The sequence below is a fragment of the Erpetoichthys calabaricus genome, chromosome 7 (genome assembly GCF_900747795.2).
Source record: "Erpetoichthys calabaricus chromosome 7, fErpCal1.3, whole genome shotgun sequence".
Lineage (NCBI taxonomy): Eukaryota > Metazoa > Chordata > Cladistia > Polypteriformes > Polypteridae > Erpetoichthys > Erpetoichthys calabaricus.
The window spans coordinates 72,578,498-72,596,747 of record NC_041400.2 but is presented as its reverse complement, the minus strand read 5'-3'; the positions used below and the strand labels follow the sequence as shown (position 1 = coordinate 72,596,747).

At 44.0% G+C, this 18,250-nt stretch overlaps 1 protein-coding gene across 1 annotated transcript in view; it reads right to left on the bottom strand.

Annotated features, from left to right (window-relative positions):
* Positions 1 to 17,621, bottom strand: part of LOC114654249 (sepiapterin reductase-like) — a 49,482-nt gene extending 31,861 nt beyond the window's left edge. The window contains exon 1 of the mRNA XM_028804671.2: positions 17,210 to 17,621. Coding sequence (XP_028660504.1) covers positions 17,210 to 17,522 — 313 coding nt within the window. The 5' untranslated portion in view covers positions 17,523 to 17,621. The remainder of the gene's footprint in view (positions 1 to 17,209) is intronic.
* Between the last annotated feature and the right edge of the window lie 629 nt (positions 17,622 to 18,250).

Genomic DNA, 18,250 nt, shown 5'->3' with positions numbered 1-18,250 from the left:
GTTTTACAACCAGCTTTTGAGGGATGATTGTGTTCAAGGCAGAGCTAAAGTCTATGAATAGCATCCTGACATATGTGTCTTTTTTATCCAGATGTGTCAGGGAGAGGTGAAGGGCAGAGCAAAAGGCATCCTCAGTTGACCAGTATGCAAACTGAAGTCTTTATGTGTGACATGACTAACCTTTCGAAGCACTTCATGATGACTGGTGCGAGTGCACCTGGTCGGTAGCCATTCAAGCATGTCACTGATGATTTCTTCGTCACTGGTATGAGGGTGGTCGACTTGAAGCATGCTAGGACTGACAACTGGCTCAAAGATGTGTTGAAGATGTCTGTGAGGACATGTGCAGTTAAAGTCTCAACAGCATTCTCAGCATTTCTGGAGTTTAGTAGAGCCAGATAACAATAAAAATCTTTACCAAGCAGCTCTAAAAATGTCTGCTTTGTTTGGGTTTACATACCTCTGTGAGTCTGCCTTTTCTGACATGAATGTCATGAAATCAAAGTTCAGAACAAGACTGACAGATGAACATTTAAATGACACCATAAGAGTGAACCTAAGTGGCCACACTTCATCATACACCTATCTTGTTGACTCCATGCAGTGCCAGTCATCTCACTAACTAAAAAGCACATCATACATGCAAATGGACATGTCACTGTTTCACTTCACAAGAGTATTCACATGTAACAAAATAACAAATGAATAAGTAATATCTGTGTATTTGTAATTGCATTGTTTTGTTTTGACAGCATTCATGTTTTAATTCAATAGTGTGAGATACACTAGAAAATGCATACAAACATACAAAATGCACTTGCAGGTGAACTAAATATTTTTGTGATGTTTTAATGCAAAATACAAGTTGTGGACATCAACATTTTGTAAATGTTCTGGCAAAACAAGCTTATTCAGTTTATTTGGGTTGAAATAAGCTATGAGAATAAACGTTAGAAAACACGAGTAGCTCTCGGCCATTCTCATTTTGTAAAAGTAGCTCTCAGGGGAAAAAAAGGGTGAAGACCCCTGGTCTAGAGAGATTATAAAATAAGTGATTATGGACTCTTTTGACAATCCACAAAAAGTGAACTAATAATATCCAGATGAAATCTTTCCAAAGTTATACTTTATGTGCTATTTTATCATCTTCTTTCTGCTGCTCCCAAGAGGTTGCCACAGTGGATCATCTTTTTCTATATCTTCCTGTCCTCTGCATCTTGCTCTGTTACACCCATCACCTGCATGTCCTCTCGGACTCCATCCATAAACCGCCTCTTAGGCCTTCCTCTTTTCCTTCTGCCTGGCAGCTCTATCCTTAGCATTCTTTTCCCAATATACCCTGCATCTCTCATCTGCACGTCTAAACCAGCGCAATCTCACCTCTCTGACTTTGTTGATAAAGCATCCAATCAAATAATTTTATAGAGAACCTTAATTATTTTATGGGAAACATACTGCTGAGGTACACTCAGCTATTGTCTCCATTCAACCTTTTGAAACAATCTAAGACAGTAATATTTTGCAGGAGGAATAGTGGTATTATTAAATAAATTTCTTAATACATCATAAATCCTGTTTTCTAAATTTTCTAAATGGTGAAACTTGAGGAGCCTGGCCAGGAATCACCCCACAGAGCCCAAAACCTCCAGGCCTTTCAACTTCCTACAGTGAGCACAGCACCACAGAAAAGTAAGATTAGATGGCCCTCAGAAAAAAAAAGACAGAGTGGTGTCAGCTTGACAAGGATGTCTGCAATATCATAGAGAGATCTAAAGGTGATGTCAACAGCCGACTATACAGCATGATCTCTACCATCATCAGCTATACTGCAGAGTGCTTTGGCTATGATGAAAAGGGGAAACCTAGAGTCTCCTATGCCAAGAACCACAAAGCCAACCAGAGAAGACAGTTACGGCAGGAGCTCCGCACACTTAAAAGGCAATACAAGAAAACAAGGGAGGATCAAAAGGAACCTCTCATTGAACTGCTTGTGACTCTATGGAGAGCAGAGGGGGCACAGAAGAAGGAGAAAGGAGAGAGCTAGGAAACGACAAGCCTTCCTTTCAAACCCCTCCGGCTTTGTCAAGAGGCTATTAGGGGATAATGCAGTGGCCACCTTGTTAAGTTCGCAAGAGGAGGTTGACCAGTTCCTCAAAAACACCCCAAGTGATCCACAGAGAGATCAGGCACTTGGTCCCCAAGATGCACTCATTGAGCTGCCCGTCCAGAAGGACAAATTTAACCTCTGAGCACCCATCCTAAAGGAGGTCCAGAAGGCAGTGAAAACATCAAGATCAGCCTCAGCTTCAGGACCAAGCTTTGTACCATATACTGTTTATAAGAGATGTCCAAGGCTCCTCAGCCACCAGTGGAAGTCCTTCAGAGTGATCTTTCAAAGAGGGAGAGTCGCCAATCAGTGGAGATGTGCAGAAGAAGTATGGATTCGATACATCAGTGCAGAAGGGCGTGATTCCTGGGGTACCAGGCTGCTTGGAACATACAGGTATCGTCACTCAGCTCATCCACAAAGCCCGGGAGGCAAAGGATCCCTCTAGTGCTGCTCTTTCTTGGTTCACATCATACTTCAGTGATCGCCAGTACTACGTCTTCATTAGGGAATACAAATCTACCACTACTTCATGCACACAAGGTATCCCACAAGGGTCAGTTCTACAGTAGGTGCAATCCTCTTTAACATCTATATGCTCCCATTAGGTGAGATTATTCGTTGGTGTGGTTTAAGCTTCCACTGCTATGCCAATGACACACAACTTTATGTAAGTGTTGATTGAACTGCAACATCTTCACCTGTTGCACCGACTGACTGCATTTGGGAAATCAATCATTGGATGACAATTTTTTACAACTCAGTCCTGATAAAAAAGAAATCTTATTAGTTGGTACGAAATCTGTCCTCTCTACCCTTCGTAGGCTAAAAATTGACATTGATGAGATCCTGGTTTAACCCTCAGCATCAATCCGTAATTTGGGTGTCATCTTTGATCAGCTTCTTACTTTTCAACCACACATCTGCTCAATTGTACAGACAGCTTCCCCCCCAACCCCCCCCCCACCCCCCACCATCTCCGTAATATTGCTCATCTGCATTCCTTTCTCAGTGTGAAAGATACTGAAACACTCATTCATGCTTTCATCATGACCCATCTGGACTATTGCAATGCATTGTTTTATGGCCTCCCGACTAAATAGATCAATAGATTAAAGTATGTTCAGAATTCTACTGCTTGTTTACTTACACATACTAAAAAAATCTGCTCACATCACTCCTGTCCTCTATGATTTGCATTTGTTACCAGTTTCTTCAAAAATCAAATGTAAAATATTCTTCTCACCTTTAAAGCCCTTCATGGTTTAGCCCCTTATTATCTGTCTGAGCTGCTGCTTCCTTACACTCCTGCCCGTTCATTAACTCTTTTAGGGCTAATTTTTTTTTTGTTTGTTTGCTTCTTTTCTCCCAGGGCTGAATATTTTTTCCCAAAAACAAACTTTTTTTAAAAAAAGAACATGAAGCAATGGTTTAACATTTCAAATCAACAAAAAATTATTTACTTTGACAAATGTTACTGTCCTGCATGTTGTATGAGCCGGCATACTATATGATTTCACATACATATCACATACATGTTACACAGCAAAGTCCTGCAAAGTATGATATCGCTCAAAGCAGCCATTTGCATGCATTGCCACATTGCACCGCTTACAATATGTGTTGCACTGGTGCTTCCTTTTCAATTGTCTGTTGCTGCACTTTCTCACATATACAAGTAAGCCCGCGATTCGCTAGCAAATCGGAAATCCAAGAATGGCAATCAGTTTCTGTTCCGTCCAATATTTGGATGGATGACATATCATGGAGGGTGGGTGCGTCTGGGGAAATGTTATTTAATTCAATAAGCAAATCTGTACTAAAGTGGTTTCGTTTTGTGGAGATGTGATTCTGTTGCCTTTGCTGACACCGACTGCTGGCAGAATGGAGCACAGCACGCCACGGCGCAATATGCGGCTCGGTGGGAAGCCACTGCGTTGATGACATATCATGGAGGGTATATGCGGTGGTGTGGGCGGTCGCGTCCGGATGGCTGTACAACCTGGCGTGCACGCTTTACCTCAGGTGTAGTTCACAGGTCGTAGGCATGGTGAAGTTTCCATTTAATTCAATAACCCTATTTGAACTAAAGCGTTTTTTTTTGTGTGGGCGCCTTCGTTCATTGTTTGTATCCATGACTGTACAGGTTGTGTTGTTTGGATGCTCACAGGTTGTGTTGTCTGGGCGCCACCTACTGACTCTGGGAAGCCGCCGTGTTTTGCGAAGCCGCTGCATTTGACTCTGGGGCGGGCGCCACGGCGCAGCACGTTGTGTTATTTGGGCGCCACCTACTGACTCTGGGAAGCTGCTGCGTTTGACTCTGGATTCTGGGGTGGGCGCCAAGGCCGCAGTGCGCATGCGTGCATTTGACTCTGGGGCGGGCGCCAAGACCGCTGTGAGCATGCGCCTCGGTGCATCTGCCGTGCATAAATTAACTGTGGTTTAGTAAGATAGATTGTTAGTGTTTACTGTAGAGAAACAAGTCACCTGTTTGACATCGCACCATGCCACTGCCACCAAGTTTTCTGCCCGCATGAAAACCAGATTGTCACCTCTTTTCATCTTCAGCCTGTCTGGCTTCAACTGTGAAGGCATGTGTCTCCTGTTCACCCTCACTGTGCCACAAGCTCCACTTCCCCTGCTCTGTAGCTCCATGAACAATTCTGGGTATGTGTAAAAATTGTCCATGTACACAACATGACCCAAATGTTCATAGCCCTGGAGCAGCACCAGCACAACCTGACTTGTCAAGGGACAGTTCTCTCTTTGAAAGAAGTACTTTCCTGTATATGTAATTACTTTCAGGCAGAAACCAGTGTTTGCATCTGCCACTACAAAATCCTTTATGCCATACTTTGTGGGCTTGTCTGGCATATATTGGCAGAAAAAGAAAAAAGGCGTCCCTTGTATTTTATCATAGATTCATGCACAGACAAATCACGGCCAGGCTGATAAATTGTTTATATGTTAGTTCAACAAAGTATAAAATTCAGCCCCTGCTTGACAGTCACGGCCGAAATTATCGCCACCCCTAGAATTTTCCCAGAAAATGCACCATTTCTCCCAGAAAATTGTTACAATTACAAATGTTATGGTATACATGTTTATTTCCTTTATGTGCATTGGAACAACACAAAAAAACAGAAAAAAAGCCAAATCTGACATTTCACACTAAACTCAAAAACCGGGCTGGACAAAATTATTGGCACCCTCTACTTAATATTTGGTTGCACGCCCTTTGGAAAAAATAACTGAAATCAAGCGCTTCTTATAACCATCAACAAGCTTGTTACACCTCTCAAATGGAATTTCCAACCACTCTTCTGTTGCAAACTACTGAAGGTCTCTCAGATTTGAAGGGCGCCTTCTCCCAACAGCAATTTTGAGATCTCTCCATAAGTGTTCAATCGGATTTAGATCCGGACTCATTGCTGGCCACTTCAGAACTCTCCAGCGCTTTGTCTTCAACCATTTCTGGGTGCTTTTAGAGGTATGTTTGGGGTCATTGTCCTGATGGAACACCCATGACCTCTGACGCAGACCAAGCTTTCTGACACTGGGCCTACATTGCGCCCCAATATCTTTTGGTAGTCTTCAGATTTCATGATGCCTTGCACACAGTCAAGGCATCCAGTGCCAGAGGCAGCAAAACATCCCCAAAACATCTTAGAACCTCCACCATGTTTGACTGTTATGTACTGTGTTCTTTTCTTCGTAGGCCTCATTCCATTTTCTGTAAACAGTAGAATGATGTGCTTTACTAAAAAGCTCTACCTTGGTCTAACCTGTCCACAAGACATTCACCCAGAAGGATTTTGGCTTCCTCAAGTACATTTTGGCAAACTCCAGTCTGGCTTTTTTATGTTTCTGTGTCAGCAGTGGGGTCCTCCTGGCTCTCCTGCCATAGCATTTCATTTCGTTCAGATGTCGACAGATAGGCGAACTGAGTCTGCAGAAGAGCTTGAATATGTTTTGAAGTTGATTGGGGCTGTTTATCCACCATTAGGACCATCCTTCATTTTATCAATTTTTCTCTTCCGTCCACATCCAGGGAGATTAGCTACAGTGCCATGTATTGTGAACTTCTTGATTATATTGCGCACAGTGGACAAAGGAACATGAAGATCTCTGGAGATGGCCTTGTAGCCTTGAGATTGTTGATATTTTTCCACAATTTTTGTTCTCAAGTCCCCAGACAATTCTCTGCTCTGCTTTCTGTTCTTCATGCTTAGTCTGGCACACTCAAGACACACAACAGAAAGACTGAGTCAACTTTTCTCCATTTTAACTGGCTTCAGGTGTGATTGCTATATTGCCAGCACCTGTTTCTTGGTACAGGTGAGTTCAAACGAGTATCATATGCTTGAAATAAAACTATTTACCCATAATTTTGAAAACGTGCCAATTTTGTCCAGCCCATTTTTGGAGTTCTGTGTGACATGATGTCAGATTTGGCTTTTTTTCTGTTTTTTTGTGTTGTTCCAATGCACATAAAAGGAAATAAACATGTACTGTATATACCAAAACATTTGAAATTGCAACAATATGGTGCATTTTCTGGGAAAATTCCAGGGGTATTGATAATTTCGGCCATGACTGTACATGGAGTTATAGCCTGGCTCCCCCTTTGGGATTTGCTTCTGGTTATCACAGAAGTGAATAAAACTTTGCAGCAGCACGTACCTATCACGTGGCATAACCTGCCCAAAGCCACCAGGGGACAAAGCACATTTGGACCAATGCTCCCTGAAGATATATCACCAGTCTAGTCACATCTCTCTTTCTAATGCCACAAAGTCCTTCATCTCATCTTTTGTTGTAGGTTTCCACTTTAAAAAAAAATGAGAATGTGGTGCAAGCGCAGCCCGCGATTCAAAAAATTGCTCTGCATACCTGTTTGTCTCATCCGACAGTAGCTGAAAAGCAGCATCAGGAGAGAGCAGCCTGAAGTAGTCCAGCGGCTGGCAGTCTGTCGTGTCTAACAGCAAGCCATGCTGTCTCGTGAAGTCCGGTAGCCAGTTTGGCTCCCATGGATCAATGTCTGGGTATTCCTCCCACACAAACCTTGCCGTAGGTGCATCGGCTGTGCGAATGCGCTCAGCTGGCAGCCGATCAGCTGGGGCGGCATCGGCTGGTGTCTGATCAGCTGATGCCAGTTCCTTACTCTCTTGCTCGATCTCCTGATCACTGTCAACAAAAGCAGATTCTGAAAAATCAGAGTTCAACTCAGCGATAATGCACAAAACATCGTCTGCCGAGTATTTTGTTTTCTGCACTCGCTTTGCTCCCTTGTGAGATGTCAATCCCATCTTGCCTTTGTTAACAATTCGAAACTCAATGCACACGCAAGGATTAGATGCAGAGTCAATGAGTGTAACATTCCTACAAGCAGAGAGGGAATACCTGTGACGTAACAGTCAGTGTTGTCGCCATTAACTGCTGATTGTTGCCCTCTACTCCTGGATGTTGACTTTTGTCAACATGCGTCCTCAACCCCTCCAGTCGACAAAAGTCGACATCCGCCCTAAAAGAGTTAAGATCATCGGACGCTAACTTACTCACTGTATGTAAATACAGGTTAGTAACTATGGGTGGCAGAACTTTCAGTGTGATGGCCCCTAAAATTTGCAATGCTCTTCCTCTCTGCCTTCGCGAGGAGAAATCTTTTAATTTCAAACTCCCATTAAAAATACATCTTTTCAATGAGTATTATTCATTTTCTTGTATCTAATTTCTACTGTCTTGTTAATGTGATTATTGAATTGTAAAGTGTCCTTGAGTGTATGAAAGGCGCTACATAAATAAAATATTATTATTAAGGGCAATCTGGCAGTTTCGTGGACAGATCCGACTAATGCCTATGGGTCCATACTGCACAACTTAGTGGAAGTCGCTCTGCAGAGACACCATGTGCCCAATAACATCAGAAGCCTTATCCTGGATTACTATAAACGACTTCAGGATGAGAGTTACATCTGGGTTTGAAACATCAAACTGGCATCGGCTAGAAAAGGGTATTATAACAGGGTGTACCATTTCCATTACGCTTTTCGCCCTGGCCATGAACATGGATGCTAAATCAGCAGAGGTTGAATGCCGAGGCCCAAAGACAAAATCCGACAAAAGACAACCCTCAATAAGGGCCTTCATGGATGATCTTACGATAACCACATCCTCAGTGTCAGGAACCAGGTAGATTCTTCAAGTTCTAGAAAAGCTCATTGCATGGGCAAGGATAAACTCAGCAGGTCTAGGTCATTGGTACTGAAGAAAGGGTGTGTAGTGGACAAGTTCTGCTTTTCTCTAACCAGGGACACCATTCTGTCCATTACGAGCTGCCAGTGAAGAGCTTGGGGAAGGTCTTTTATGTCAGCCTCAAGCACGCTAATTCTATCAAAAAGGCCACCAAAAGACCTTGAAGAGTGGCTTACAAATGCAGACAAGTCTGGTCTACCAGGGAGATTCAGGGCCCGGATTTACCAGCATGCTATCCTGCCCAGGATCTTGTGGCTGGTGCTGGTCTACAAGGTCCCCAATGACAACGGTAGAGACAATGCAGAAGAGGATCAGCATGTACCTTCGCTGGTGGCTCGGCCTTCCACGCAGCCTCAGCAGCACAGCTCTATAAGGAAGTAGTAACATATTGCGACTCCCTTTTAGTGGTTTAAAAGAAGAGTTTGTTGTGTCGAGGACAAGGCAGGCACTCCTGTACAGGGACTCGAGAGATCCAAAGGTATCAGCAGTGGGAATTGAGGTCAGGATGGGGAGGAAATGGAAAGCAAAAGAGGCACTGGAGGTGGCAGAGGAAGAGGGAGATTGTGAGGAACGTGGCTAGAGGTCACGCTAGTCTTGGTTACTTTCCTGTGACCCAACTTTGCAAACCAATGGATAAAAAGAGGAGTATTCTTCTCCAGGAGGAGGCAAGAGCAGGCATGGAAGGAGGAAGAAAGAGTAAGTAGGACGGTGGGTCAAAGACAGCAGGGAGCATGGACAAAATGGGAATCAGTACAGCAGTTTGATTATTAGTAAGTTTGAAAATTGAAAATTAAATGCCCAAAATTAACAAAAAACTCTCAATGAATAAATTCCTCCAACCATTGACTTTTGAGTTCCTGTATATGACACTGAGGAGGTTTGGCATTTTAGGGCAGGGCTGTGCACAAACAGATTACCTACAAGGGAAAAATGTTCTTAAAACATATTAGAAAGTAGTAACTGAATCAGTTAAAAAAGCCAAAAAGAGTGAGTATCTGACTTTTTGAAAAGCCAGATTCTTTGGTAAAACTGGGCTAATGCAGTTTGAGCATTTTAAGTGACTAAAGGCATCGCTTAATGTGCTTACATAAGCATTGTGTTTTCTGCAACTTTATTTTTGTAGGTAATTTACTGTTATTTACCAGGTCAAAGAATGATATAACATACTAGAAAGATTATGTGGATCTGCGTGGTCATAAATTCAAACCTGATATTGAACAGCCTATGAAAATGTAATGCTTAAGTCATGTGCATAGTTTAAAAGGTGGCCAGGGTCCTGTAATAGATACACTATGTTGATAAAATAATTTTCATACAAAAAATATATTTTTAGGTCACAACTCCTTTAACCGCCACCTTATCGTGTAGGAGGGGTTTGCGTGTCCCAATGATCCTAGGAGCTCTGTTGTCCGGGGCTTTACGCCCCTGGTAGGGCCACCCAAGGCAAACTGGTCCTAGGTGAGGGATGAGACAAAGAGCGGTTAAACAAAACCTCCTATGATGAAAAACAATTTTGGACGGCGTTTTCCCTTGCCCGGACGCGGGTCACCGGGGCCCCACTCTGGAGCCAGGCCTGGAGGTGGGGCTCGATGGCGAGCGCCTGGTGGCCGGGTCTGCACCCATGGGGCTCGGCCGGGCACAGCCCGAAGAGGCAACGTGGGTCCCCCTTCCCATGGGCTCACCACCTATGGGAGGGGCCAAGGAGGTCGGGTGCAGTGTGAGTTGGGTGGTGGCCGAAGGCAGGGACCTTGGCGGTCCGATCCTCGGCTACAGAAGCTGGCTCTTGGGACGTGAAATGTCACCTCTCTGAAGGGGAAGGAGCCTGAGCTAGTGCGCGAAGTTGAGAGGTTCCGGCTAGATATAGTCGGACTCACCTCGACGCACAGCTTGGACTCTGGAACCAATCTCCTTGAGAGGGGCTGGACTCTGTACCACTCTGGAGTTGCCCCCGGTGAGAGGCTCCGAGCGGGTGTGGGTATACTTATTGCCCCCCGACTTGGAGCCTGTACATTGGGGTTTACCCCGGTGGACGAGAGGGTAGCCTCCCTTCACCTTCGGGTGGGGGGAACGGGTCCTAACTGTTGTTTGTGCGTATGCACCGAACAGCAGTTCAGAGTACCCACCCTTTTGGAGTCCCTGGAGGGGGTGCTAGAGGGCATACCTTCTGGGGACTCCCTCGTTCTGCTGGGAGACTTCAATGCTCACATGGGCAATGACAGTGGGACCTGGAAGGGCGTGATTGGGAGGAATGGCCCCCCCGATCTGAACCCGAGCGGTGTTTTGTTATTGGACTTCTGTGCTCGTCACGGATTGTCCATAACGAACACCATGCTCAAGCATAGGGGTGTTCATATGTGCACTTGGCACCAGGACACCCTAGGCCTCAGTTCGATGATCGACTTTGTGGTCGTGTCGTCGGACTTGCGGCCACATGTCTTGGACACTCAGGTGAAGAGAGGGGCGGAGCTGTCAACTGATCACCACCTGGTGGTGAGTTGGCTTCGATGGTGGGGGAGGATGCCAGTCAGGCATGGTAGGCCCAAACGTGTTGTGAGGGTCTGCTGGGAACGTCTGGCAGAGCCCCCTGTCAGAAGTAGCTTCAACTCCCACCTCCGGCAGAACTTCGACCACATCCCGAGGGAGGTGGGGGACATTGAGTCCGAATGGGCCATGTTCCGTGCCTCTATTGTTGAGGCAGCTGACCGGAGCTGTGGCCGTAAGGTGGTCGGTGCCTGTCATGGCGGCAATCCCCGAACCCGTTGGTGGACACCGGCGGTGAAGGATGTCGTCAAGCTGAAGAAGGAGTCCTACAGGACCCTTTTGTCCTGTGGGACCCTGGAGGCAGCTGATAGGTACCGGCAGACCAAGCGGAATGCGGCTTTGGTGGTTGCTGAGGCAAAAACTCGGGCGTGGGAGGAGTTTGGGGAGGCCATGGAGAACGACTTTCGGACGGCTTCGAGGAGATTCTGGTCCACCATCTGGCGTCTCAGGAAGGGGAAGCAGTGCAGTGTCAACACTGTATATGGTGGGGATGGTGCGCTGCTGACCTCGACTCAGGACGTTGTGGGTCGGTGGGGGGAGTACTTCAAAGACCTCCTCAATCCCATTAACATGCCTTCCAATGAGGAAGCAGAGCCTGGGGACTCGGAGGTGGGCTCCCCCATCTCTGGGACTGAGGTCACCAAGGTGGTCAAAAAACTCCTTGGTGGCAGGGCCCCGGGGGTGGATGAGATACGCCCGGAGTTCCTCAAGGCTCTGGATGTTGTAGGACTGTCTTGGTTGACATGCCTCTGCAACATCGCATGGACATCAGGGACAGTGCCTCTGGATTGGTAGACCGGGGTGGTAGTGCCCCTCTTTAAGAAGGGGGATCGGAGGGTGTGTTCCAACTACAGAGGGATCACACTCCTCAGCCTCCCTGGAAAAGTCTATTCAGGGGTCCTGGAGAGGAGGATCCGTTGGACAGTCGAGCCTCGGATTCAGGAGGAACAGTGTGGTTTTCGTCCTGGTCGCGGAACAGTGGACCAGCTCTATACCCTTAGCAGGGTCCTGGAGGGTGCATGGGAGTTTGCCCAACCAGTCTACATGTGTTTTGTGGACTTGGAAAAGGCATTCGACCATGTCCCTCGGGGAATCCTGTGGGGGGTACTCTGAGAGTATGGGGTACCGGCCCCCCTGATAAGGGCTGTTCAGTCCCTGTACGATCGGTGCCAGAGCTTGGTCCGCATTGCCGGCAGTAAGTCGAACCAGTTTCCAGTGAGAGTTGGACTCCGCCAGGCAGGCCTTTGTCATTGATTCTGTTCATAACTTTTATGGACAGAATTTCTAGGCGCAGCCAGGGCGTTGAGGGGGTCCGGTTTGGTGGGCTCAGGATTGGGTCACTGCTTTTTGCAGATGATGTTGTCCTGTTTGCTTCATCAGGCCGTGATCTTCAGCTCTCTCTGGATCGGTTCGCAGCCGAGTGTGAAGCGGCTGGGATGAGAATCAACACCTCCAAATCCGAGACCATGGTCCTCAGCCGGAAAAGGGTGGAGTGCCCTCTCAGGGTTGGTAGCGAGATCCTGCCCCAAGTGGAGGAGTTCAAGTATCTCGGGGTCTTGTTCACGAGTGAGGGCAGAATGGAGCGTGAGATCGACAGGCGGATCGGTGCGGCATCCGCAGTAATGCGAGCGCTGCATCGGTCTGTCGTGGTGAAAAAGGAGCTGAGCCGCAAGGCGAAGCTCTCAATTTACCAGTCGATCTATGTTCCTACCCTCACCTATGGTCATGAGCTATGGGTAGTGACCGAAAGAACGAGATCGCGAATACAAGCGGCTGAAATGAGTTTCCTCTGCAGGGTGTCTGGGCTTTCCCTTAAAGATAGGGTGAGAAGCTCAGTCATCCGGGAGGGGCTCAGAGTAGAGCCGCTGCTCCTCCGCATCGAGAGGAGTCAGATGAGGTGGCTCGGGCATCTGATCAGGATGCCTCCTGGACGCCTCCCTGGTGAGGTGTTCCGGGCACGTCTAACCGGGAGGAGGCCCCGGAGAAGACCCAGGACACGCTGGAGGGACTATGTCTCTCGGCTGGCCTGGGAACGCCTTGGGATTCTCCCGGAAGAGCTAGAAGAAGTGGCCGGGGAGAGGGAAGTCTGGGCATCTCTGCTCAAGCTGCTGCCCCCGCGACCCGACCTCGGATAAGCGGGAGACAATGGATGGATGGATGGCCACAACTAATGTGATATACAGTATTAGTGTGGCTGCCTTTCATGCTTGCATGCAAGTCCACCTCTATTTGCTCCAGTTTCCTCCCACAGTCTAAAGTCATGCAGGTTAGGTGAACTGACAAATCTAAACTAGCTTGTGTGTATGTGTGTGTTCACCCTGTGATGTGTTGGCAGGGATTCTTGCACCCATTCCTTGCTGGGATAGGTTCCAAGTGCCTTGTGACCCTGCTCTGGTAAGCAGGTTTAGAAAATGGATGGATCAAGAAATACTATAATCCATTATGCCCTAAGCAACACTCTTTCTTGCATGTTGCCTACGCTTAAAAACAGACAGAAAAACTTTCTGTACAATTTCAGTTATAGATTAGTTTACTGTTTCAGATTCAGCTCAAGAGAGATCACTTCATCTTGTGGTTTTTTTCTACATGATCTTTCTTTAACACATCTGATAGCCACTGCCATCAGAAAAATAAATTGTCAAGTAATCAGCATGAGAGACTGAGACTGCAGCAGAGCTTCTGCCTGCATGAGCCCTCTGTACAAACAGCTAATCTTTACTATAGGTTACAGTCAACCCTGCAACAAAATACTAAAAAAATTAATAAATAAAAAGTCATATCTGTCTCATATTGATGAAGTAAACAAATAGCAGGGAGCCGCCCAACTGTTAAATCAGATAACTAAGCCCTGGAATGCATCAGAATATTACCCTATGAATACAATTTCTAATTTGTCAAAAAAAAAAAAAAAAAATTGCTTATTTTGTCACAATTACAGTAAGTAGTTTTACAAACTTAAATAAGCAATGTTTACAACCATTTAAATATCATTAACAATATGTGTACTTGTAATTTGAAACTTCTAAATGTTTTAATGCAAGAGACTTCATATTGTAACTTTACATTACAATTTACGATATTTGGCATGGGATGTAATGTACATATACAGTATGTAGCAGTACAGTTGTGGCTCTGAAAAAATGCAATTATTGTTTATGGTTTGTCTGGCCAACCCAAGCCTAAACATCAAACTTTGTCCATGGTATATGCACAGCTTAATGTGACTTTTTCTTCATGGCAGCACAACACCCTTCATGAGAGTAGTTTACTCTATACTCTGTAAAATCTATTGTAATGCAAGATAAAAAGTCACACTTAAGTAAATAATATGGCCTAATTAGATACTACACTGTTGTTTCACTGTACTTGTTTATGATATGATAATCAAAAAAAGTATTTAGTTTCATTCTATAAAAATGCTCAAAAAAGATTAACTGCTAAGAACTACTATATTTGTTAGTTTATATAATTCACTATGATCGTCTTTTTTGTTTGGGAGGCACCACCCACATTGAATTTTTAAAGATTTTGTAAGACACCTCCCTGTTTTTCTGTCCAGGTCCTGAACTGATTGATGTCACTAACTTGGACTTGGAAAAGGTAGGGTTTACAACAGTACTGGTTAAACACTCACCTACACAGGACCAACTTATGCCTTTGGGCAAGAAAAAAAATGTTTTTGTTTATCTGCAAACTTGTATGTAGAAAATGTGAAGTCTTATAAAATTGGTAAACTCACTGTATTTCACTACACAGTGAAAACAACCAGGAGTGTTCCTAATTGGTGGTGTGGGTTCAGCTGCCACATCTTTATTTACATAACATTCTCAAACCAGTTGCATATTTTCATTTTTTTTAATGTTTAAAATTCAAGGACAACGCCATTGAAGACAACAATCCAGAATTCTAAAGTGAATTTCAGCTATAAAATAAAGTGGTCAAGTTTAAAAAAAAAATTATAATGATTCTTAATGCCTATTGCCTATTTCACAGCTGTTCCTATAAAGAGTTGATACAACCAACATGTGTTAAATAGGTAGTTAATGTACATAATAATTCCTTAACCGATTTCGTAATGTTTACGTTTTCCCCACATACCTCCGATCAAAGCAGACTCTTTACTGTTCATATTACATTCAATTTTAAAACGAACCATTTTTTGTATCATCTGGTTGTTGCCTTAACAGATTCTGTAAACGAACTTCACATGGGTAGAACTATCATCTGTCCATGCCTATCCATTCACACAGACCACTGTACGGATTTGTGTACACTCACTGGCCCAAGAGCGAACGCAACTCATAGATGTTTCAGGAAAAAAGTTTTTAAAAGACTGCATTGTTAACCCTTAACTACTCGCGCTGGTGTATTTTGTACACCAGTCTCAGTTATTTTTGTCCAAATTACTTTTATTCGAACCTACCAGCAGTATCCGCCATCAATCCTCAGCTTTATTCAGTACAAGTACAGTGTCGCAATGGCCCGAGCCGGTTTTAAGAGGGGATGGACAGTCGTAAGTTCCATTTGGTACACCGGGTATGACAACAATGAAGTGGATCAGGTTTATTTTCAGATAGTCCTAGACTGTGTCATACTATTCAGCTATAGGTTATTAAATGACATTAAAAACGTACAATTTTAAATTATTGCAATACTTTATATTACAACCTCACAGTGTGCATATGATTAGCCATTTTAACACTGGTGCTGTGAAGAGTTAATGAAAAGACAGAACCAGTTGAGCACTGGGTAACACACGGATACCACTCGATGGTCAAAATGGTGGCGAGCTCAACTGAATTAGCGTTTCTCTGGCAAACGTACGAAACCTGGTTTCAATTGATTTTTTTTTTTTTTTTTTTTTACCTCGCATTGATTTTGGCAAAGCTGTTAAGCATACTCTCCGCCGCCCACCATCACTGAAACCTCGTGATCACCCGCGTCACTCTAAACTCAACTGGGTAACTGTTTATCCTTTATTGAAAAAGAAAAATCTCTCTTTTTCATCAATATGATAGCAATAAACGGTGCCGAAAATGGGACAATTCGGAGAAAACAGTCAGTTAACAGAATTCTCCGAGTTGTGACGTAATGATGACCTTTCACATTAGTTTGTTGAAAATAGAAAATGCTAAGCCAGAACTACCATTTATTACGAATTACATTTGGAGCAAAATGATACGCACGATTTACATACGTACTTTTTTTTCCGCGAAAACGGTTATTTTCTCTAATTACCTTTTTTATTGCCGACAAGTAACAAATCCACTGTGACCTTTCCCCGACCCCGTGAACTCACTAAACTGGGAAGTTAAAACTTTGAGATTCAAACCCGATAGCGCCGAAATATTTTTTCACCCAGAAATTAAGTTTATTAAATACTTGCACATTAAAAAAATAACATTCTAACATTTTTAAATCAATTAAAAAAACAAAGTAGCCATTAATAAAATATTAACGATAAATGAAGCTGAAAAGCCTTAACAAACCAATAGCCTTATTTAAACCTTTTGTTTTGTCGCGATCGCAAACTTATTAAAGTCATGGAATAATTCAATAAGTCAGTGAGTACAAAAGCTATAAATCATGGTATCCTTCTGAAGAGTCATCTTGTGTATGTAAAATTTAACGAGTATAATAATGTTAATAATATAGTATTCGTCTGAGTTAAAGAATGAATTATTAAAACAGGTATGTAGGAACTTTGAAGGGGTATATCTCTACCACTTCTTTTTTTTTCCTCCAAGCCTAGAAAAAGGTCTAACCAAAAGGAAGTTAAAAAAAACACAATAAAAAATGTTCAATAGACTCAGTAGCCACCATCATTGGCCCCCATAGCATCCATCCATCCATCCATTTACCAACCCGCTATATTCCTAACTACAGGGTCACGGGGGTCTGCTGGAGCCAATCCCAGCCAACACGGCACAAGGCAGGAACCAATCCTGGGCCCAGGACACAAACACACCCACACACCAAGCACACACTAGGGCCAATTTAGAATCGCCAATCCACCTAACCTGCATGTCTTTGGACTGTGGGAGGAAACCGGAGCGCCCGGAGGAAACCCACGCAGACACGGGGAGAACATGCAAACTCCACGCAGGGAGGATCCGGGAAGCGAACCCAGGTCCCCAGATCTCCCAACTGCGAGGCAGCAGCGCTACCCACTGCGCCCCCCCATAGCATCGAAAAGTCAAATAGCACGTGAACCCAGCATAAGTCCTCTACGAACTTCACCGCATAGGTAACCTCACTGGTAGTTACACAATCCCTCAGGTCCCCGTAGTCCCACTACAGTGTTACCTGCGTTGTTGATTAACAGCATATGGTTAAAAGATGATGTTTCGGTTTCTGTCAGCACTCTGACGACTTCCTGTACACCCTCCTTCTTTCCAAGATCGGCTGCCACATTTTTGATCTTTAAGGTTTCTTCGGTGACGCCAGACGAGCGGATTTCAGCTTGCAGCTCTCGCAGCTTTCCCTCGCTTCTCGCGATCAGCACAAGGATGGAACCCGACTTCAGTAGTGTGCTTAAATGCAGGGCCAGGCAGTAGCCAAAACCTCGGGACGCTCCGGTGATAACGCACAGAGCTTTGCCTAAATCTATTACTTCCATTACCTTACAGCCTACGAGTAACACTCTCACTTAGAGACGTAATCGTTGCTAAATGTCTTAGATTCCGACTAATTCTTTGGACGTGTCACGATGTTAGCCCCACCCACCACTTTGTCATGAACTCCTGCCCCACAGACATTATCTGCTGCTGACAGTCCTCGATCTCTCTATTAACTACAGTACTTTTCAATCGATTATTACAGTATATGCATTTCAGCGTACATGCCAGACATTCATAAACGTACAAAATTGCTTCAAATGCAACATGCAAAACATCTGCCACACATTACAACAACGAAATAACTTTCAAATATGTAACTGTATAAAGCAGGAAATTTAAACTGCCAAATATTTATGAAAAAAGGCTAATTGCATTATATAATAAGGTATGTTTACAGAACGATTACATACAATTGCACATAACAGTAACCCCAATATCTCAGCATACTGTAATTTAGAGTTTCTTCTTTATTACTGAATGAATAAAGTGAATAAGTGACTGAATGAAAGTCTTACATTAATAAAAACAAAACATTAAGAAAGTAGATGGAAATTATTTACAAACAAGGATCAATCAAAAAATATATTAAAAAATACATTCCGTATGAATGTTTCTTTGTGTTTTTGGAAAAAATACTAAATGCACTTTTTGTATTTACAGTATGTACTGTATGTACAATATGTATGTTATCTTTTAGTCTTTTTTAAATTCTCAGACTGTATTCAGT